Source organism: Ixodes scapularis, unplaced genomic scaffold (genome assembly GCF_016920785.2).
Source record: "Ixodes scapularis isolate PalLabHiFi unplaced genomic scaffold, ASM1692078v2 PGA_scaffold2__306_contigs__length_199485367, whole genome shotgun sequence".
Lineage (NCBI taxonomy): Eukaryota > Metazoa > Arthropoda > Arachnida > Ixodida > Ixodidae > Ixodes > Ixodes scapularis.
Window position 1 is genome coordinate 148,607,062 of NW_024609857.1, and position 24,310 is coordinate 148,631,371.

The 24,310-nt window shown below is 46.8% G+C and overlaps 1 protein-coding gene across 1 annotated transcript in view; it reads right to left on the bottom strand.

The window, feature by feature from the left end:
- Positions 1-1,505: 1,505 nt before the first annotated feature.
- The window catches only part of LOC120836919, a 38,101-nt gene continuing 15,296 nt past the window's right edge, over positions 1,506-24,310 (bottom strand). Inside the window, 2 exon segments of the mRNA XM_042291584.1 lie at positions 1,506-1,831; positions 1,834-3,824. Of these exon segments, the coding sequence (XP_042147518.1) occupies positions 1,577-1,831; positions 1,834-3,824 (2,246 nt within the window). The 3' untranslated portion in view covers positions 1,506-1,576.

The following is a 24,310-nucleotide window of genomic DNA, read 5'->3' on the forward strand; positions in this document are numbered from 1 at the left end:
AGAATCGACTTCAGTGCCCCTTTCACATTCCCGGCATCGTAAAAAAATATACTAGCAGCTTCACTTGAGCCAACAGTCTTTAAACGACGTCCGAAGTTAAGAAAAATATTAAATTGACTTTTTGACACATTTTACCTTCTGGCTGTCGGTAATCCATTTCTGTGAAATTGTTCCGTTAAAAACACTTTTAAAGGAGAGCTTTGTTGTTCAGAAGAACAAAACCACCACATACAATAAAAAAAAATTTACCCCCCTCCCTCCGATAATTTTTGTTGAATTCAAATGACACCATGAAACCACCCACAGAGAGTTTTTTTTTTACATGCCAAACACTTTAAAAAAAGGTGGGCGAATCTTACATGGGTGCTGTGTTCACTGTGTATTTAACGGACTCAGTGGAGAGGGCGTGTTATGATTCAGAAGTATGAACTGTGTTTACAATAGTAGGGGAAGAGATCCTTTTGTTCAATTTTGAAGGTGTATGGATGTTGCTTTATCGCGTCGACCTGCAAACGTTGTCAACGTTCTTGCATTGTGTGATGTAGACTGTGGCGCTTGAACTGTATAGACTTCGTGGTTTTGTGTTGGTGGAGATAACCTTGAGGTTGAGACTATATAAGGAGGTGGGCTAAATAAATGAGTTAGCTGAGTTTAAGACGTCGTCCTTACTATTTTCTGTCCCTTCTACGTTTTGATGTTTATTCTCTACCCCAGTCTCAGGTCAGTTCAACATGGTTATCGTTTTATTAAGTTAAGTTAATTTTTTTACTATAATATTTACCTTTACAAAAGTTAAACTTAATATGTTATTAATACAGGGTGTATTTTTTAGCTGCACCAAATTTTCAAAAAAAAGAAGAGCTGCGTTAGGGCACTTTTAGTTATGCCATTAGCATACCCGACCTGGCGCCTACTAGGAACCAAGTATTTTGCGCAACTAGGCGACTAATTAACGAAGATCTCTTAATTAACTTCTTTAATTATTGTTTTTAGAGGGCCTATTGCATTTACGAAATTGAAGCCCAACCTTAACATGCTCCAACCCCACAGCGAAATAAAGGCACAAAAAATTTCTGCGCGCGTTTCTGGCTAAATTATTTCATTCCCGCGTGCTCTTTCAAACCGAAACTGACCAGAACAAGAGCGTCAATGGCGTCGATATCTTCGCCCTCGCTTGGCGTCACAGCAGTGACGTCACCTGTGATGCAGGCACTGCCGTCAGCGCTTTTGCAATACGTTGCTCCCTCCTTAGTGTTTTGCTTACCGCGGCAGGTGTCATTTAGGCGTCTGCGGTCGGCGTCAACTGTGCTGTGTCGGTTTAGAAAGAGTTATACACGTAAAAACAGGGGACGGGACAACACATCTTTCAACTTTCAACAAACAAATGAATTTATTGCCAGACGCTTCGCCTTCGGAGCTCCACTATAGGAGAGGGAAAGTTAAAAGGAAGGGGAAGGAGGGCGGAGGGGGAGGGGGGGGGGGGGCAAGACAAGGACCCGGGGGAAAAAACTGGGGGAAAGTAAAGCGCAGAGACAGCGGAAAGGAGAGGAAGGAAGGAAGCATCCCGATTTCCCTCTCAGGAGCAAGGGGCGCTCGCCCGGCCCACCAAGGCCGTCAACTCCGGTCTCAGGAATGTCGCCTCTCTCTCGGACAGCGACAACGAGGCCGAGGAAATGTTCCTCGGCGCCTCTTTTATGGCGAACGCCTCCACGATCTCGCGCCCGTAGCGGTTCTTGTTGGCCCCCAGAACACGCGCGGACGGGAACTCGGGGGCACATGGAGCGCAAGCCTTGAGGTGATGGACCATGGGGTGTTGGGAGTCTTCGTCGTTTTTTTCCCGATTTCTCTCTCATGTTCGCGCAGGCGGTCGTTGAGGCAGCGGCCCGTCTGTCCGATGTACTCTGCGCCGCACGAGAAGGGCACTGAATACGCCCGTCCGACCGCGCAGGGAACAAAGGGGGCCGCATGCCTGTTGGCGCAGCTGATCTTGGGAGGAGGGGGAGAGTTTACCAGGCGGCACATGGCGCTCAACTTGAAGGGGCACGAAAACGCAACGTCCATGTCGAAACGTCGAGCCACTGTTTTTAGTCGGTGGGCAGTGTTGTGGAAATAGGGGATGGTTGTATACCTCTGCCGGGCAGGCTTCCGAGCGGTGGCTTTTTCAACTATTAGTTTTCTGAGCGTGGAGGCCGGCAGGTCGCGCGGGTATCCGGCGTTTGTGAGGCGGCTGAGCTGTCCCTCCAGGCTAGATGAGGAGAGGTGTTGACAGGACTTTGTGCGGGTGGAGGAGATGAGACTTTTTGCGATGCCTGCTTTTACTGTCTTTGAATGGTGGCTAGTAAATGGTAGCACCGGCTTCTGCGTCCGCTGCTGGAAGCGCCAGCAAGTGCCTCCCTGGGTGGCCACAAGGCGTACGTCCAGGAACTGGAGACCCTCCGCCGAGGGGTCCTCCCTGGTGAAGCTCAGGCCATTGGCGTTATCCGTGAAGGCCTTCTGGATGGCGGCGGTGGGCGCGCCGGAGTCGTGGAGCACCAGATAGTCATCCACATATCTGAACACCTGGGTTCCTGGGGCGACGCTCTCCAGTTGCTCCTTCACGGCCTGATCCACGAAGGAAAGGTAGACTTCGCTGAGCGAAGGTGCCAGGCAGGACCCGATGCAGACACCCGATTTTTGTAAATATATTTTCCCGTCATGCTCCACCATGGCCGACCGAAGATATACCCTGATTAATTGCAGAAACGCGCTGAGGGGGATGCCGGAAGAGTTTTGGAATTTGACGATACCCTGTGTGGTGATGGCTTTTTCTACCGCATCCAGGAGGATGTTGAAGTCGAGGCTGTAGTACATGTCGGTGATGTCTAGGGAGAAGAAAGTGGTACCTGGGCCTGATGTGTGGAGAAGCTGGAGGGCTGGGAGGAGTTCCTGAGAGCTGCCCACGCGGAAAGGCTGGTCCAGGGGGACGGCTGCCAGGTGCTTCTGCAGGTAGAGAGCCAGAGGCTTCTGCCAGCATCCATTTTCTGATACGATGCTCCTTAGCGGGATCTCCGGTTTGTGGGTCTTGGCAGTGAAAAAAACTTTTAGATACTGGTTCGCAGGGTCCGACACTCTCGTGAGAAGCGACGAAAGGTTGTTCGACCTGCAGATGTCTTTGACTTCCGAACGGAGGGTGCCGGACGGTCTTTTGTTAACGAGGACGAAGTTTTTCTTGATGGCGAGTTCAACCTTTTCACCGAAGTTAGACTCGTTCATAACCACAAACACTCCTGTCTTGTCTGCCTCCAAAAGCCTCAGGTCAGACCCCCTGAGTTCATTCACCACTTGGGGGAATTCTGGTTTGGTTGGGTGGGCTGCTCCATGCATGCACACCAAACGGGAACCAACGCCGAGGAACTCTTGTCGGGCAGGCTCCGGAATTCTCGACGCGATCTGGTGTACCGCTGCGAGCTGATCCACTCTTGACGGTGTGACAGGCGGAGCGAATTTGGGTCCCTTTGAGAGCAGCGCCTCGGCTAGCGGTGATAGTTTCGAGCCCGAGAGATTTAGCGGAGGCTGAAGCTTGGGACACTGGTTCGCTCGTTTTTCTGTGGATGCAGTCGCAATTACGAACTTCCAAGATGAATCCAGGAGGTCTTGTCCTGACTTGGTTAGAAATATGTACGAAGGGTGAACTGTAAAGCGGGCACCGAAGATGCCCGTCATGAGACCGGGAAGTGACCTCTGCATGACAAGGATTTCCTGCGAGAGCTCACTGCGTGCTATCTGCATGACTCTGTAGTTGGCAGTCCAGCTGGCAGAGTTGAACTGAATACACCCGTCCGACCCTGCGCGGTCGGACGGGTGTATTCAGTGCCCTTCTCGTGCGGGGCAGAGTACATCGGACAGACGGGCCGCTGCCTCAACGACCGCCTGCGCGAACATGAGAGAGAAATCGAAAAAAACGACGAAGACTCCCAACACCCCATGGTCCATCACCTCAAGGCTTGCGCTCCATGTGCCCCCGAGTTCCCGTCCGCGCGTGTTCTGGGGGCCAACAAGAACCGCTACGGGCGCGAGATCGTGGAGGCGTTCGCCATAAAAGAGGCGCCGAGGAACATTTCCTCGGCCTCGTTGTCGCTGTCCGAGAGAGAGGCGACATTCCTGAGACCGGAGTTGACGGCCTTGGTGGGCCGGGCGAGCGCCCCTTGCTCCTGAGAGGGAAATCGGGATGCTTCCTTCCTTCCTCTCCTTTCCGCTGTCTCTGCGCTTTACTTTCCCCCAGGTTTTCCCCCGGGTCCTTGTCTTGCCCCCCCCCCTCCCCCTCCGCCCTCCTTCCTCTTCCTTTTAACTTTCCCTCTCCTATAGTGGAGCTCCGAAGGCGAAGCGTCTGGCAATAAATTCATTTGTTTGTTGAAAGTTGAAAGATGTGTTGTCCCGTCCCCTGTTTTTACGTGTATAACTCTTTCTAAACCTACATCATTACCAACGCGCTCACTAAGAAGTGTTTTGTGTCATATCCCTCTCTTGACCTGCGGGCGACGCGACGCTGTCGTTGGTACGATAAATGCTGTTGCATGCATTACCAACGGCCGGCAACGTTAGACGAGCTTTCTGCGTTTTATTTGGACAAAATATTTTTCAATGCTGGAGACTTCTGCTACCTATTATTTGCCACCGCTGCTTTATTTCTGAGTTCTTGCTTTTTGATGCACTAAACTAGCCAGGTTCTTTTTAAAGAACAAAGTAATCATGCTTGTGTAATATCACTCGTTGGCCCCTCTGGCAGTTAAACTATTGCAGCGTGTAACCAAATAATCTTTGTTCTATGTTTTATGGGCTCTTAATAAATGAGGAAGGAGCCTTGCACCGGCGTCCTGGCTCACGTTATGGTAGTCATGTGCTGTGCGCGGCACAGTGTGAACACGGCATCGGCGCTTTTTCAAGTGTCGCTCAAACAGGGCACTGTTGAGAACAAAGTTTTACTGCCTCACTTAGAGCCCCAAATAATATTGAAAGAATAAACAGAGGGACGGAAAGAGCAACGCATCTTTCGTGCCTCTGTCCGTCCGGCTCCCTGTTTATTCCACTGTCCGTCCCTCTGCTTATTATTTCAGTAATATTTAGTTTACCAACACGCTGATGTCTAACTTAGAGCCCCACATTAGCACTTTTCACAGCACCAGTATTTTTCTAAACCTTTTAGTTCGTCGAGAAAAGCAGGCAAAAATATGGCTTAGCGCATTTTAATACTTAAAAAAAAGAAGAAAAAAAAAGAAAGCTTGGCAGCCAAAGTGATTTGGGCACGTGATAAGCCACCCAGCGTTTGCCGCCGCCTGGCCACTTTATGAAGTTGGAAACAGTTGCGTTCAAAGTAAGTGCTCGAATTGGAGTCCATCTGCAGAAACGCACATCATCAGTCGGCTCCGCATTGAACACAACGCGCGCTCGAGGCGGCGACGATTCTTTGTTTCAGGTTGTCCACGCTGGTGGGTTCCGTGGCGTAGACTTCATTCTTCTCATAACTCAAAAAAAAAAAAAAAAAAATCTAACGGGCTCAGATCTGGTGTTCGTGCCGGCCACGGAACTGGACCACTGCGTCCAATCCACTGCTCTTGTAAAGAACGGCGTAGAAATCGAACAGCACGCGAAGAAGAATGCGCTGGAGCGCCGTCCTGTTGAAACCACGTCTTTTTCAGCACGCTGAGAGGCAAGCCGGCAATAAACTCTTCCACGACTCCCTCGAGGATTCTCTCCGTGTATAGTTTTCCGTTCAGTGTGCCGTCAAAGAAATACGGGCCAATGATTTTATCATTAAATATTTCACACCACCGTACCTTAATAGACCATTTCACTTGATGTTTGTGCTGACGGAGCCAACGAGGATTTACACTTGCCCAGTAACGGGCATTGTGGAGGTTCACCGCTGAATTTCTGCAGAATTGAGCCTCATCACTCCAAATAATTTTTTTCAAGAATCCAGAATCCCGGTACATTTCAATCAGGGCCCAATTGCAAAAGTCCAGAGGCCACATTCACGAAACGATCTTACGCCAAAAATGTGCGTAAGACAAAACTTAAGAACAAATTCGTATTCACGAAACGAAATTTTCGTAAGTCTTGCGCAGGTTACGACAGAATCGTACGACAGCTCCGAAGCTGTTTTACGTACTTCTTACGATCAAATCAGCATGGCCGACAGCGTCGCTCGGTTACTTTGTCGCGACGGCCAACAGACGTTTATTTTTCTACGTGCGTGCGCGTCTCACGCGTCCTGACTTCAAGCGGCAAGAAAAAAGTCAAAAGTACTTGAAACAGACCACGACGAACAATAACGCTGGATCCACAAACATCCGGGAAAGGCTCCAGCGGCCACGATTCACCAAGCGAGTTCGGCAGATAGCCCTAGCAGGCACTTCGACTTGGCGCAGCGGTGCTCCGACGGTTCTTGGCCAATACCGTCTGCCCACGGCCGGCTGGCGTACTGAATGGAATATGCCCCCGTGACCCTTGTGAACCCTTCCCGTATTATAGTTTGATCGCTGACCTCAATTTTAGATAAAGAGGTCAATCTCTTCCTTTTGTCATCTCCTTGTTTTCCGATGCAGCGGTGACGAACGCTGTCGTCGAAAACGGACTCTCATCTATACCTATTCTATCTTTTCGTTTTGTTTGATATAGAGCTCAAATAAACGACGTTTGCAAACGACTTTTTATCAACAACGGCAGTTGCGTTGACTTTGTAGCGATCGAGTTCGTAGCAGTCAACGGAGGGGGTTACGCATCCCGGCCTCGGCATTCGGGCGTGTTTAAATCGTGTTATCGTGGACATATTGCTGAACAGACACAAACCCCAGACAAGCGGTGGCAGAAAGGCCGCCTGTGTTTGTTATGAAAAATCCACGTGCTCCGAACGGCTCTGAAGCATGCCGAGCTCTCCGATTGGTTGTTCGTGCTGCCAAAGACGCAGTCGCCATAGCAACAGCACCGGTAAGTTCTAGTTTTTCCGTATAAGAACGTAGCTTTCCTCCTCTCACTTAAGAATGCGTTCGTGAATACCGATTTCTCCTCTTCTTACGATGTTCTTAACTTACGAACTTCTTAGGTAAGTTGACGTAAACTAAAAAGCTCTTCGTGAGTCTGGCCTCAGTTGTCGTTGGAAGTCACTGCAATGTAGCTCTTGGTGCAGGCTAACGGGAAACGGATGCATGCGATGTTTCACAAGCACTTTCCACACTGTAGAGATCGTTGTCCCAGAAGACCTCGCAATTTCGCGCACGCTTGCTTCAGGCTTAGCTGGTACGTACGCGAGAACGTCAGTCTCGAATTCGCGGCTAAGGACATATTTTTTCTGTCTTCGCCCACTCACCACCGTGCCACTTGATGCAAACTTCTTGAAAACGCGTATGAAGAGAGTGTGGGCAGGAACGAAGCGACCTGGGTGCTGTGCGGCATAAAGTTGCGCAGCATGACGAGCATTCTTTTGCATAGTTAAATACGCGATCACCATGTCTGTTTTTTCTTCAACCGAAAGTCTTGTCGCAATGAGCGACGTTATTCAGATGTGTTTCCTGCCACAGTCAGAGAAAGAAAGGCACGGCAGTATGCATCGCATAGCGCCTGTGTTACTTGTAGCCTTCGTCCTTCCAAAGTTATGGGTTTAAAACTTTGTCTTTTACACCAGAGGAGCAAGTGACGCAGCGTTCGTCGCTTTGTAGCACCATTGACACAAGCCTTCAGAGCAGCTTCCATCATATCAACGAAAGGAAAGGGTAGCGTCACGATGCCCGCTGGGACAGCGTGATTTACGCCTGCCGCGGTAAGCAAAACACTAAGGAGAGAGCAACGTATTGCAAAAGCGCTGACGGCAGTGCCTGCATCATAAGTGACGTCACTGCTGTGATGCCAAGCGAGGGCGAAGATATGGACGCCATTGACGCTCTTGTTCTGGTCAGTTTCGGTTTAAAAGAGCATGCGGGAATGAAATAATTTAGCCAGAAACGCGCACAGAACGTTTGTGTGCCTTTATTTCGCTATGGGGTTGGAGCATATAGGTTGGGCTTCAATTTCGTAAATGCAATAGGCCCTCTAAAAACAAGAATTGAAAAGTTAATTAAGAGACCTCCGTTAATTAGCGGCTTAATTGCCAAAAATACTTTGTTCCTAGTGGGCGCCAAGTCGGGTATGCTAATGGCATAACTAAAAGTGCCCCAACGCAGCTCTACTTTTTTTGAAAATTCGGTGCAGCTAAAAAAAAAAACACCCTCTATACTGCAAAGCGTTAGGACTTCATACGTGCCTGTAAGCCTTTTCGTGTATTTTTACCTTTCTCATGTGCGGCTGAGTTCTTGCCATATGCTAAGTACCAGGTGATTGATAACCACGGACGTCAATGCCTTCGTACGTGACGAAACAAAATTGCGATCAGAAAAAATTTAGCTTCTAATGCTAATAGAAAAATACAATTGTTGGCCTTTGTGCTCAGAATTGTAATGGCCTAATTAAAACTGGGCGAACCTATTCAATGTGTCAAAATCAGGCCACACATTGTTTTTAGGCTTGAGTGACTCCTTAAGCCAATTCACACTGGGTTCTGTGGTCCTGAGTTGGCAAGAGACAAAACTCATTGGAAAACATGCAGGCTCATGTCTTATATATCGTCCTGTAAACTCAGAAATTGTTGTCTCCGTATCTTCGAGTATCTAAAAATTGCATCTAAGATTAGATAGCGAAATATTGTTTTATATTTTTAATATTACAAAAATCAGAGATCAGAAACCGCCTTTCCCCTGGGACCGGTTCGTGGTCATATCTAGCAGAGTACCGCAAGCGGGAGTTGGGCTTTGCCTCCTCATTCCTCTCTTTGTGGAGAAGCCAGCAGCTGCCAACCCTTCCAGCGATGTGGATACGTCAAAGAAACTGAAATGCTTCGACGTGCCTAAATTGCCCACACCGCCATCCACGTTCAAACAAAACAAGATAGTTTTTTATCTTTGCGTTTTAATTTGTGAGGGTCAATTTTACAGCGTTAATGGCGGCTGCATTGTATTTGTGTAGGAATCTATTGAATGTTACGCATTTTGGTACATTTTGTATAGTTGGAAGCAGGATACACTACGTTTAAATGTACTCTTTTTCCGATTTATACTAACGTATATCTAAAATGTGACCTCTCGGGTAAGTTGACGTCGCACAAAAGATGTATAATTGCACAAAAAAAATTTCCGAAGCCCTTAGTTATGTTTTGAATGCAGTGCACAGTAAGGGAATATGAATGGCTGATACAAATACCCACTCTTTGCGATAACGAGAAATAAATAAACAAGCAAGCGTAAAAAAAAATCGTTTTAATTTTAGTTCTTTCTTTGCCGTAAACACAAACTTGTTTTATTGAAGAGCTTTAGGAATGACTGCTACGTCTGACGCATTCGGCATATGAGCTAGTGCTCAAAATTGAAATTTCATTACACGGAAAAGAATTGAACCAGTTGCGTCGACTACTATAATGTCAGTTTACTGACTTTAGTTTTGAAAACAAGCACTCATTGCATGCAAAAAACATGTGCTCTGATTGCACGTGTATTATAATGATTGTATGTAAAATATACCTGGTGTTTAAGGGGAACGCGATAGAACAGCACACGACAAAACAGCACGCGACAAAACAGCACGGTCAAAACAGCACGCGTCAAAACAGCACGGCCACAAAACAGCACGCGTGAGAATAGCACGCGACAAAACAGCACGGCGTCAAAACAGCATAGCGACAGAAGAGCACGTGCCAAAAGAGCACGGCGTCAAACAGCACAACGCGAAACATCACGCATCTAAAAAGGCTGTGATGGGTAACGCTTTATGAAAACAAAACAGAACGTAGAAAAAAAGGGTTGGACATTGCATGGCATTATTTAACAGCTAGTGAAGAAACAATAAAAAAAAATGTACGCTGGCGGCGACGGGATGGCACTCAAGTCAATGTCCCGAGTGCTGCTGCTGTGTGATTGCTAAAAACAAATAAAGTTAACAGTAGTTACTGCTACTTAACTACGCTTATCTCTGAAGAGATTGGGTAGTTAGAGGGGATACCTTCGCGTCGATGTTGGCCGCGTTGTCTGATCTTTTTTGAAGTATCAGGGAAAGAGGAAAGATTAGTGGTAAAACGATATCCATAAGTTCAAGTTATGAACTGCCTGGTTTGTGGCGGTCCGGTGAGGTTCCGCAGTACTCCTCGTTTCGTAATTACAACCTAAGCGTAGAACGCCCCCCCCCCCCCCCCCCCCCCCCAGAAAAAAAAAGCGGGAGATGCGCCGATTACAGATGCATTGATAGAACCGGTAAGATACGGTGACTTTAATGTGGAATGCACTCAAGGTGTAACATGGGCACCGATTATGCGGGGTTCATTCGCCGTGAATAAAATCTCCTGGAAACGCGCCGCTGGAGCTTGCAGGCTAGAAGTTGTACGTTTTGAGTTAAATTTACAGATTATTGCCAACGAAGGCCTTGATCGAGTGGAAACCGGTGAAGCAGTAACATGCCACAGCCTCAATGCTGTGGACTTACACTGCAGCATGGGCTGAACACACCGTTGCCGCACACGCTTTCTATTTTTTTCTTTTAACAACTATACCCTGTTTCACCTTATGATGTACCGCAGGAAAGGCTACAAGCGCGAGCTCCTTGCTCTAGGGCACATTTCGGCGGCACTAGCTCTCGTGCGTTAAGAGTAGCTCCCAACGCTATGAGCTCACGCTTCTAGCCTTGGCTGCGGTACAGCATTAGGTAAAACGGAGTATAACGACAGCACATTGCCGTGTGGTTGAATTATTTATTGTAGGCGATATCACCAGCAAACTTGCGCGTTGAAATGAGCAAAACTGATTGAAAAAATTGCGGTGGCTTAGCTCGGCTATGTCAGGATGTACGTAGCGTGAGCTTATGCGCACAAAATGAGAGGCGCTATCAAGCGGCTCCTGTGCAGCGTCAGACTTGGCTACTGCGCAACGGAGGCGCAGAGCTGGGCACGCGGTGGCGCCAGTGCGTCTGCCGTGGCAATGACGTCAGTCCTCTGGAATGCGCAGACCGGCGAAATGGGCGCGGCAGCGTCGGAGCGCACGGCGGCAGCGCCTCCGGCGCGCCAGCCGTGCGCTGTGTGACGTCACTGCTCCTCGCGCATGCGCAGCACGGAGCACGGCTCATTATGCAAGCCACGCGAAACTGCTCAACCTCGGCCAGTGTAGCTCACGTTACAATCTAGCCAGAATCAGTCTTGGGTAAGTTACTTTTAAAAAGTAATTCGTTACAGTTACAGTTACTTTCAGAAAAAAGTAGCGAAGTTACCGTTACAGTTACCACAACAAAAGAGTAACTCGTTACAGTTACAGTTGCTTTTAAAAAGTAACGATGTTACTTTTCAGTTACTTTTCTATAACACAAAAAATGAGAAGAAAACTAGAAAACGCCCCTCACGACGTTTTATTGCATAAAATTAAAAAGTACGCTTTTTACTTCATATTGTAACTTAGCTGCAGTTGCGTCTCGAAGTTAGTGTTTGAAAGTTTCCATGCCAGAGTAGTGGCGCAAATCAAAATACGAGACATGCGCAGTGCCCTCCACGTGTATTGTTGTTTCATGGCTGGTTCACCCGATTAAAAGCGTTCGCACAGAAAAAAAAAACCACCACAACATTGATAGTGCTTCAAGAAACTAAGATGTAAGTGTTCAGTCTCAAAGAACAAGCGCGTGCTTAAAGATAACTAGATATTTTCTTTCATAAAATATACACGTGGCTATATTCGGGTCGTGACTCGCGAGAAAGAACGTATTCACAACTTTGTGCAAGGCCAGCTTGACACTCGAAATGTCAGAATAGACGATTTGAAAAGTGCAAGGAATGGCTAAATTGCACTCGTTCAGTGATATATTATTCATAAAACACTGGAAAGTAACGACAAAAGTAACGTCGTTACTTTCATCGTTACCTCAGAAAAAGGTAATAGAACTACAGTTACAAGTTACATTTTTAAAAAGTAACTCGTTACAGTTACAAGTTACCAAAAAAGTACCTAAGTTACAGTAACGCGTTACTAGTAACGCGTTACTACCCAAGACTGGCCAGAATACGCACCAGCGGGGGCTTCGGTACTGCCCAGGGAGCTGTCATGCGCCCATCGAGTATACTCCCCACTCCGAACTTCTTTCCAAAAGAACAAATTCGAAAAATTGGCCGTCGACGAGTTAACTTTCAACGAATTGGCCTAGAACCTCAATTCCTTTACAGCGCCTTATTTGTGACGTGCATTTTTTTAACTTAAGACGCTATATTTAGGGTTCAGCGTTTTCGGGTTAAACCAAATATAACCGGTAAAAATACGCCGAATTCATTTTTCCAAATTCAGTCTTAACTGAAAAATTTCAGTATTTTCGAGGGCGTTTGGAGTGGTGTGTGTGTGTGTGTGAGGGGGGGGTGGGGGGGAGAATGTGACTCATAAGTATGGTTTCGTGTTTTCGGATAAATTCGAAAAACACCCGCCGGTAAAAGTTTCGTCTATTCGGATTTATCTGATAAACTCTGAATTTTGATGTGCCAATCCCCCCCCCCCCCCCCACCACACACACACAAATATATTTTACAATTATAGGTTTAATCAGCGCGTAGAGTAAATGGTCCTTGGAAAATGCCACCACACATATCTTTCAAATTTCGGCCAGGACAACAAGTCGTTGTACTATCGGGTCAAGACAAAAGTCACTGTTTGTTTCCGGTTTGGGTCATACTATTTCTGCCTGAGAGGAAGGAGAGGTTGTGTTTTTGTAAACGTGAAAGCTATGGACCATAGAATTTACATAAAGTGGGGAAGAGGACTGTTGAAACTTCTCGATTTCATCCTTTTGCACTCTGCCTCTTGCGGCCGCGCAGTAGGTTGATGGAATAGCATGGAATGAATACAGGCTTCCCAGCGACTACCTCCAGTAGGTTATTGATTTTAAGGTATCGACATTTATCGAAATAACTCTTGTGTGCCACTTTTGTTCTAGGATAAATTTGTATTGCCAGTAGTAATGGCACCAACGCCAAATCCAAATGAAGAAAAAATTAATTGATACAATCGCGTTTCTTTTTTGTCTAGATATGTTTACATTTGGATATTATTTGTTTAATTTTGATAAGAAACACTGCAAAATTGAGCTCCGAATTTCGGAAAGTTTGGAATTAAACAAAAATAGACACCGATAAACTCCGAATTTTCGGCAAAACATAAACTCAGAAAAACACCCTCCGAACTTGACGAAAACTAAACTCCGAAAACACGGAACCCTACTCATTACTGACCATATGACCACTTCCTTTCGCAGTTTTCAGCTTGTCTGCGAGATCGGTTCAATTTTCAACAAAAGCTCCGGGGGCGCAGGTGTCTTCAGGACGAAATCTGGGTTTTTCACCTGATAGGGATTTGTGGCGAATTCTTTGTTAAAAGAAGAGAGTTTAATCGTGAAATCAAACAACGGAAATCAAGAGCGTCCGTGAATGCCGCGCATTGTTTAACACCCCTAGCTTCCGTCTACTAGAGGAGGGCATAAACACGAGTGTTTTATTGTCATTTCTGCCGTCGGCGCGAATTTATCACCTCTCGGAATCGTGAAAATGGGGGAAAACGCACCGAGTACGTTGCTTGCTAATTTCTCCATTTTGATATTTGCCTCTGCGACCGAAGTGGTACTGAAGTTCATGCTCGTCCTGTGTACAAATACGAGCCCACGACGATAATGTCAGATCACGATAAGGCCCCAGTGCGTCTTACAGAACAGGTCGCGTCGGCTGCCAAAGACGGCAACAAATAAGAAGACCAGTACCTGGTACGCAATATACATTTTACACAAACGCTTTTAATTATTGCATTTTCGTTAGTATACTGGTTTTCGTCAATAATCCTAATATAACTGACAAGTTTATGAGGCTACAAATATTCACCGCAATAAACCGAAAACTTTTGTTTTGAATCAAAACCGAAAAAAAGTGCGCGGAATTTCAAATAATACAAACCGAAAACGCCGAACCCTAGCTAAATTGTCAATTTCAGGTTCTGACGTCGTGCTGTTTTGTCGCCGTGCTGCTTTGGCACGTGCTCTTCTGTCGCTGTGCCGTTTTGACGCTGTGCAGTTATGTCGCGTGCTTTTGACGCGTGCTGTTTTGTCGCCGTGTTGTTTTGACGCTGTGCTGTTTTGACGCGTGCTATTTTGAGCGTGCTGTTTTTTCGCGTGCTGTTATGTACTGTGCTGTTCTGTCATGGTGCCGTGTTTAAGACAACACTTAAAAAAAAAAGATTTCAAACTTTACGGTGGTTGAGATAAAAAGAAACTCTTTCCGGAGAAAAAACATCCAAGAAATAACTACTTAGCTAAATATTAAACTGAAGCTTAACCCAAACTTAACCTAAACTTAAACTAAAACTCAATTTGGATGAGTTTATATGTTTGGGTTTCCTATCAGAGCGCATCTTTGCGCCAGGGATGCTGCTTTCCGTTGACCGATTGTGCACAATACCACACCCATTTCCATCCTATGAGGGACGCGAGGCGGTAACTTCGCGCCTTCCTTACCTGGAGGCATGAGAACTGGCGCAAAGATGCGCTGCGATAACAAACCAAAACCTTGAAACGCGCCCAAACTGTGTTTTGTTTTCGGAACAACACAAAATGCGGCACCTGCTTTATATATTTCGAGAATGAACTGATTTAGTGTTTTTTGACGATGTTCAGAGAGTTCCAAATTGTGACCATATGTTTATTTTTACTAAACAAAAAGTTAATTAGTAAGTTTTGGTAATTACTTAGCTAATGAGTATTTTTTTTTTGGAAATCACTGACGCCCGATGTGGCTTGCAGCTTGTTCCCCGAAAGAGTTTCTTTTTCTAAAACACTCTCCAGCTATTTTTAAAGTACTCGGTATATTCAGAGAAACGATATATTTTCTATATTCGAAGTAATTGGCAGACCAATAAGCAACACCGCCTTCTAGGTAGCGGGGGTGATGTGCGTCATCAAAAAGCAGGAGCGGATTAAAAAATGTGGAAATCTGCGTGATACTTCGCGTCATTATTTTTGTAACAAAGAAAAATAAGAAAACTTTATTTTGCAAGCAATGAGGTAAACAATATCACTTACTGCAGGGATGGGCAGTATTTCGAATACAAGCATTTGAAATACGTATTTCAAATACTTTGTGCATTTTGCATCTGTATCCAATTACAAATTGGGTAATGTATTTGACGTGTGTATTTAAATACTAAAACGTGGGTATTTCAAATACAATTGTAATTAAATACAATTTTGTGGGCGAAAATACATCCCTCAAATTTATTGTCACTGTCCAGAGCAGGAAGAAAACTACGTTCTGCACCGAATGCAGTGTCTCTCAATCAAGCACAAGCGTTTAGTGACTTTGTGATTACGATGCTAGTCCAAGGCAAGAATAGTGACGAAATCGACGTTCACAAGCAGACTGGCTAAATAAGTGCCTGTGACAACTTGTGATGCTTTCCAGCCTGATTTCCATCCATATTTTTTCCTGGAACATTCTAAATGCGCGGGTCGTCCAGATTTTCGTAACTGGTGCGAGTTGCAAAAAAAGAAAAAAAAAATTCTCTAGCTAGTGCTGCGCGTCTTGGTCGTCTCGGTTCTTTGTTGGTCTGACTCTATACCAAAATGTAATCGACAAAAAAAGCTGTTTGAAGCTCTGTACTTTTTTCACCTATTACGTCCAAGCTCATTACATTTTTTTGTGATTATATTTCTATTACGTTACTAGAGCCTCGTACACTAACTCCCGAGTTTGCGAAGCAAAAATAAAATGAGATACCCACAAACCCATTGCAGGCGCCCTGAAGTCGCTGACGCAAATTTTGAGGAATGTATTTGGAAAAGTATTTGGAGGAGACCAAATGCATTTGGTTGTATTTGTATCTTGTACTTAAATGCTTTTTTGGAAATGTAATGAGATTTGTAATTAAATACATTTTTGACGAAGTATTTTGTATTTGTATTTCGATACATATTTGCATGTATTTTGCGCATCCCTGACTTACTGTTTGCCACATCGTGGAAGAAAATGAAAAAATGCAATAAAATGTACTTTTCACAAGGAAATAATAATGTACATCGGCCCGGGAGAAACAAAGAAAGAGAACGAGAAGTTGCGAGTCACTATTTGTATGGCATTTAAGCACAACAGCTGGAAGTCAGGTTCGCATGCAGAACAACAAAAATTAAAGAAGCGAAGGAAAAGGAACAATAAATACATATTCACACAATGTAAGAAGAATTGAACCGCGAAGATACAATGCTTTCTTGTACTTAAAGGCGCACTGAACCACTTTCTGCGATAGTTTGTTTATGATCATAACTCAATCTATGAGCTCTAAGCTTCACAAAAATAAAAAAAAGACATTTCTGCCTAGCCGATTTCTCTATTAAAGTTCTTAACAAAAGATCGATTGCTTCGGAACTATCGCAGACACCAAAGGGGACGTCGCCCGAGGAAGGGCTTCTTCTTGGCGTACATAAAGGGCGGCGATCGGGTGAGCTGGGTACTGCCTGGGTTTATCTACGCCGATGACATCGTGCTCATTACAGAGACTGTCGAATATATGCTGCCATTTCTAAACTCATGTGCAGCAGCGGCTGCAGCACGACACCTAAGCTTCAACGCTGGAAAGTCAACAGTAGTTCAGTTCGCAGGTGCACGTGTCAAGAAGCAGGAGACTGTTCACTGAGCTCGGGCGGCGACGCTGTGACGGTTGCAAGCTCATACAAGTTCCTGGGCGCCATCCTCTCTAACTCTTCAGACTACTTTCGGCTGCACCGTGCCCACCTCCGCCAGTCAGTCGTGCGAGGGTCCAACGTCCTCCATGAACGCAGCCGGCGAAGCTGTGACAGGGTCTTTGGTCATTCGAGAGGTGTGGAAGGCGGTGATGATCCCAGGGCTGACTTTCGGCAACGTGGTTGTGTGCGTTCCTGGTGACGTACGAGGCGTCATGGAGCGACGACAACGTGAGGGGGGTCGGCAGGCAGTGGGCTATTATAGGAACGTCTCCAACAAGGCCGTTCAGGGAGACCTGGGGTGGTCGAGGTTCGAAGCACGAGAAACTTCCACCAAACTAAGGTACGACGGACGACTGCGGCACATGAATCGGTGCCGGTGAGCCAGGAGGTTATTCGACTACATCCACATAACTGGGCTGTGGACACTGTGGCAGAGGCGGCCCTACCACCTTGAAAGCAAGTATGGTTTTTTTCGGGTAGCCCGTCGTGGGAACAACATCGCAAAAGTGGGAAATTGAAGTGCAAAGAACGCGTGAGAAAGAGGTCCTCCAGTGGCTCGAAGCGGCTTAAGGCAAATCAACGTTATCAAACTACAGGGACCATAAACAAGTAATGGCGGCTAAAACCCAACTCCATGACAACAGATTCTGCAGCCGACTTTTGTTCAAAAGGAGAGCGAAAAAGCTGCCAACACTAAACTACCGGAAGCGATTCGGACACCAAAGTAGAGATTTAATTTACGTAAGTTTAAAGGCGCAGGTTCAGGGCGCGAGATGAAAGCTGTGGAAGTCGATGATCCAGCTCAATAAGTCGTGTGACGGAGGCCGTTTCCAATGCAAGACCTTGAGCTCCTAACCTTCCATGCACTCCATTCGTTGTTGTCTTTGGGTGTTGAAGCGTCGTAGTGCCTGCGAAAAGCTATGCCCAAAGCACTCCCTACCATGTGCTGCAGGGAGTTGATTCTGCGGTATTTGTGAGGTTAACTGTGCGAAGTTTATTTCAAGACACAATTTTACTTACATCCATGGTGTTGTTATTTTTTTTTACTCTTTTTTTTTTGAGCGAAGCTTTTAGGCGCTTCTTTTCGTGTTTCGCGGCGTCGGTGTCGCCGTCGGGCTAACTGCGCTATATTTAGTGGGAAAATTGATGTCACGCGACCTCAACAAAAATTCAATTGCCCGCTAAATTTAGCGGGGAATCGAATTGCTGCCAAGGTCATGTGGCGTCAATTTTTCCGCTAAATTTGGCGGGGAAACTGTGGGAAGAGGGGAGGGTGTAATGGAGGAGGAGGGGACGGTACGGAGGAGGAGGATGGGAGGGTACGCAGGAGGAGGAGGGGAGGGTACGGAGGAGCAAAGGAGGAGGAAGAGGGAAAGATGAGGAGAAAGGTAGAAGGAGGAAGAGGGGGAGAGGAGGAGAAGGAGAGAGGAGGAAGAACAGGAGGGGAGGTGGAGGGGAGGAAAATGAGAGAAGGGGGAGGAAGGACGGGGAGGTGGAAAGGAGAGAGGGGAGGAGGAGAGAGTACGGAGGAGGAGGAGGGGCGCACCCTCTCCTCCTCCTCCTCAAGATCTGGGCTCTAATTTTGCATTGCAGAGATTTGTAAATGCCTTTTATATTTTTCTCATATATTTTTGGTTCTCGGCTTTTGCAATCCTAGCAAGTTCATAACTTTCCTCATTTTGCATATTTTTACTTATATCTTATAAAGTAGACGGTGCCGTCTTTAAGGCTTTTAAATTTACCAGCGTATAATTACTCTCTCGTCTCTTTCTCTCTATTCTTGGCTGACCTATTTCATGGCTTTGACGAAAGAAACATTGAAGAACTGGGGAATTATGCGGAGGCTTAAGTAGGCCATAAACAGCTGTTTAATGACCTTGACCAATTTGTGGAGAAACAGAAGAGGGGCAAGTAGAAGCAACATCCTGACCTCTGGCTGCCGCGGTAACACGAGAAAGTCGCCCTCCAGTGTGAGGCATCAGAAACGAAATAGAAACAAGAGCGCGTGCTCGGAAAACTGAATGTGGCACCGGAGGCCGGTCTGCAACACGCATAGAAGCAAATGCGACCTTTATATGACGAAAGATCGCACGATCTAGTGACGACTGGACACATACACGGAACGTAGAGTAAGTGAACAACGTCGTGCCTTCTGTCGTTTCCCGGCATTCGGAGTATGCTGCCCGCGGAACTCATCGCTTACGTCAACTCGGTATTCGAGTCATGCATGCCGAGGTACTAGTCCGAGCTTGTTTGGAGAGCGGGCAGCTGGAGATACCTAGCGTTCGTGATCAATCGCCGCCCGGGAGTTAGCAAATTCACCCGGACGGCTCCAGGCCAGCCCAGAGGTAGGCGGGACACAATGAATGCCGCTTTGCGAGTACCCGGAGTCCCAGGTGAATGGCTAGTGAGCACACCTCGGACCTTCGCTTTGATATTTTTGACTCGCTCTAAGTTTTAGCATTTCACACACACACACACAAAAAAAAAAGATAAGCAGGAGATTGTTTTTTGTTGTTGTAGTTTTTTGTATTTTTGCCGATACCAGTGTGGAAGGCCAGTGAAGCCGTCTTTTCGTGACCATTATGATAATCTTTTTTTTTTTTAGAGCGCAGCTCTTAGGGGCCCGTTTCCAGCCTGAGCGGCGTCGGCGTCGGCGTCGGCGTCGCCGTTGGCGTCGGCGTCGCCGTCGGCGTCGGCGTAACCGCGCCCCTCCCCTCCTCCTCCCCTCCTCCTCTTCCCCCTCCTCCTCCTCCTCCTCCTCCTCCTCCTCCCCTCCGCCTCCCCTCCTCCTCTTCCCCCTCCTCCTCCTCCTCCTCCCCTCATTGTCTAGTATGGTGCGGGGGGGGTCACGTGACCTCGGGGGGAGGGGGTCACATGACCTTGGGGGGGCGAGGAGGAGGAGGAGGGCAGAGGTCCGGGGGGTCACGTGGCCTCGGGGGGAGGGGGTCACATGACCTTGGGCGGGGCGTCACGTGACTTCGGCGGGGGGAGGGGAGTCACCCCCCGGGGTCACGTGATCTGGGGGGGGGAGGGGAGGGGGTAGTCACGTAATGCTTAATTTGTTGTTTTAGGCGGTGACGGAGAGGGAGGGGGTGGAGGAGATGGAGTAGGGGAGGAGGACTAGCAGGCATGATCACGAGGGAGGAGGAATATACCCTCCCCTCAGTACCCTTCCCTCCTCCTCCTCAAGAGCTGCGCTCCAATTCGGCGTTACAGGGAGTTGTAAGCGGCTTTCACTTTTTTTTTTTTTCACTTTGCACCCTACAGAGTAGCGTACTTAAATCATCACTAGGAAATATTGCTCGTGCGTCACTTATTACTTCCCGCAAATTCTGGTTTAAAGTCTGCTGTCTATATATATAAAAAAAAGAAAACTCGTAAAAAGGTAAGTTTGATGTTTAAGGATTCCAGAAAAACATCGGCATAACCTTATTAAACGTATTACTCAAGTAGATTTAAAATCAATAGCAGTACTGCGCTGAACATTGCACTTAAAAGGACACTCAACCATTTTCTGGGATAGTTTGTTTATGGTCATAACTCAATCTATGGGCTCTAAGCATTCCAAAAAGCTAATATCACATTCATGCCTGGCCAATTTCTTTATTAAAACTGGTATGAAAAAATCGATACCAGATGGCGCCGTCGAAAAGGAAGGGTAGAGTTCCTGTAGAAGGCTCCCTACGGGAGTCAGAGTTGCGCGTCTGTTTTCCACGTGCCGCCGTGCCGCTATTCGCCGAGATCCGATCACGTGAGGAGCAGACTCAAATGCCGTGCAGGAAAGCAGACATTGCACTCGCCCTGGCGTACGCTCCTTTGCTTTTGAGCGCGCCACGCGCCTCGAACGCGCGGCGTCGCTATTCGCAGAATTCAGTCACGTGAGTAGCAGATTCCAAATGCCCTGCAGGAAAGCCGGCGCTACGTGGATGAACACGGAACTCTGGTTCCCTTAGGGAGCCTATATAGAATCTCCAAGGAAGGGCAGAGGCCTTTCCGGTGATGATTACCATGATTCTTCGGCTTTTCCCTTTGTAGCGGGCGAGCTCGGAAAAGTGTCGTTTGCTACCCATAAATAGAGATGTGAAAATAAAAAAAATTACACAACTATCTTGCCTTCAACCACCATTGCTCTAGTTTTGTTTTCGTCCTCTGTACACACTGCGCTCGCGAGCCTCCGTCCCACATCACAATTGTTGCTCTCGAAGGTGGATAACTACCTCTCTTTCAGACTTAGCAGCGGGATTTCTTGATACCTTCACGTAATAGTGACTTTCGTTTATAACCTCATACATATGTTCATGCAGTCATCCCTATCAAACACAACGGTTACTTTTCTTTTGTCGGCCTTTAAAGTCATGATGGAGCTGTCCTACTTCAATTCATTGAGAGCAATGCGTTCTTGTGGATCTAAAGTCGACCCGGCCGATTTCGCATTGTTCAAAACACTGACCACGCAGCTTCTCGAGAGATTTACCCCTGTGACATCGAGCACACGCCTGAGTCTTTCTTCAATTCCGATTATGAAGTAACGCTTTAGAACGTACCATGGAGCAAGGCCATAGTTAGTCGGGTCTTTTGGATAGCAGACGCATATGCACATGTCGGGGTAGTAGGGGCTTGGGGGACATGTTGAAGACGTATATTTCTCAGTCCGGGTTGGCGATATGGGAGTCAGTATTCGGGTGAGCTGTTGTTATGCACCTCCGTGCACCTGTTTCTTTCCATCTTCTTGGCCTCCTTCCTTGCCAGGAACACATTCCAGAGGTCATTGTACTCTAGCGTTTGTCGTAGACTCCGCTCCGCCGTGGACTGTCGACGTCTTGCGTGGTAAATCCGCTGTTGATTATCCTGTATGCGCCTGTTCACACAGTTGGGGCTGTAGTCGCCGGCCAACTTTCGTCCGTACGGTGTGTCCACCAGAGATTTGCACCATAGTCCATTGGGAATCACGTCCTCATGAAGGCACTGGCGGCTGAATTCCTGTTGACACCGTAGGCGGACGATCGTGGTAGGTCGATTAATGCACTCTCTCACATTGCTATGTGCGATACAACCGTAAAGGTTACGGATGAATGTAAAAATACTCCAGAAGCCGGGTGAAGACATGAAAACTGTAATAAAAAAAATAGCTTGACACAACAAAAATAACAATTTAATTAAACATTTTGCCTCCCCTGCGGTAGCCATCTTCAGCAACGCAAAGAGCAAGTGAGAGTCGCACAAAAAGTTCGGCTATTTAGGCATGAAGTTCGTGTACACAACCGGCAGAGGGCCACGGTTCTTGTTGAGCAGCGACGAGTCACTTCCGCGTTTGTCGTTCTGGATAAACCAAGATTCCAGCAGCTTTCTCTGTCTCCACCTTTTCTCCCCCGACAAGGTCGGTGCTTCGTCAAAGTCAAATTTTTGCCTGACGTCCACGCGTGGTCGACGAGTTCGGATTTGAAGCGGGTGGCGTTCGTGGCGTTGGCGACGTCCCGTGCGTGTTCTTTCAGTCTTGTTTTTCTTTTTCGTCCCGTTTCTCCAGTGAAGGAGCGTCACACTTCTTGCACTGCACCTAGTAGAAAACGCTCCTTTCTGTCTCTGAAAGGATGGGGTCTTTTGGCTTCGAGATAACGTTTGGAATTGTTCTGTAGGATTTGTATACAGCTCGTACCCCTACCAGCCTAAGCGCGCGTCCTAATGCCTTTGAAACCCTCTTAACGTACGGGATGCATACAGCGTTACGTGTTCGGTCGCCTTGAACCGCGCGCTGACGGGACATTGGTTTCTCAACGCGGTTGATAAATCGGTCGGGGTAGTTACATGAAAAAAACAGTTAGGGCGCAGGCGAGCTGGTGTAGGTTTACCATTTTTTCAGACCAGCTGAGACTGGGTAGAAAAAACGCGACGACGTCTCAAACACAGCTAACTAATTGAGACGTCGTCGTGTTCCTTCCAGTCTCAGGTGGTCCTAAAAAAATGGAAAAAGGGGTAGTTACGTTCCGTCAAAGCCTCCCGCACATGGCTTAGTTCTTGATTGCTAAGCGACGAGTTAGATGGGACTGTCTCTGAACGATGAAGTAACAATCTTACAACTGAGCTTCTGTGTTGAGTAGGGTGATGAGAGTGACAGTCAGGAAAATTTTCTGTGTCACATGGCTTACGATATATGGATGTCTCCATCGTAAAGAAAGGTTCACTCGTTCTATGGACACGCACATCTAAAAACGGCAAGGCACTGTCAGTTTCATGTTCGCAGGTGAACTGAATAGAGGGGTGGACACTATTCAGATTGCTGTGAAAATTGGTTACCTGCTGTTTCTTAGCTATTAAAAAAAGCCTCAAAACGACGGTAGAACTTCACGGAAAAATCAATACTAGACATTACCTTTTCATCAACATATTCCATGACGAGATTCAAGATGGTTACAGAACCTGGCCTCCCCATAGGGCATCCGCTGACCTGATGATATTTGTCCACATTAAAACTAAAATTGCACTGGTTGAGACACAAACTCAAAAGAAGTATAACGTCACCGACAAGGGATGATTGTGCCAGTGGACAGCGACTAGGCGGTCAACAAACGGTCACGGGCAACATCATCTGCCAGAGCGTTGGGGCATACATAACTAAGGAAATCTCATCAAAGGATACCATAGTCTTGTGCGGTAGCAGGGTCTGAGCGTGTATAGTTCAACAAAGTCCTGGGAAGTCCGGACGCAAAATTCATTGTTTCCCGTAAAAGGTCTCAGAGTATCAACCATATATTTGGAAAGGCTGTAAATGGATGGACCAAAAATTGATACAATATGGCGTGAGGGGAAACCTGGTTTGTGAATTTCGGGGTGTCCATACATCTTAGCTGTCGCGGTGTCAGAGAAAAACAGACGACAGTACAGGATGTCACCGAGGCGTCCTTTCTTTTTGAGCTCTCAAATGTGGTCAACTAACTTTCTTTCGGACTTAGTGGCGGAATCTCTTGATAGCTTAACGAAATACTGACTGCCGTTAATAACTTTATACATCTTTTTCATGTAGTCAAGCGTAACGGTTTCGTTTCCTTTGTCGACCTTTAAAATATCATGAAACTTTCCGACGTATATGGTAAGCCATGTGACACAAAAAAAAACTTTCTTGGCTACCACTCCTTTCACCCCACTCAACACAAAAGCTCAGTTGTGAGATCGTTACTTCATCGTTCAGAAACAGTCTCATCTAACTCGCCGCTTAGCAATCAAGAACTTAATCATGCGTGGGAGGGTTTGAGGGAACGTAACTACCCCGACCGATTTACCAACCCCGTTAAGAAACAAATGTCCCGTCAGCGCGTGAATCGCAAGAATGAACACGAAGCGTCGTATGCATCCCGCACGCTAAAAGGGTTTCAGAGGCATTGGGACGCGCGCTTAGGCCGTTGGGCGTACAAACTCTATACAAACCTTACAGAACAATTGCCAACGTTATATCGAAGCCGTGATCTTCCAGGTGCAGTGCAAGGAATGTGACGCTTCCTACATTGGAGAGACGGGA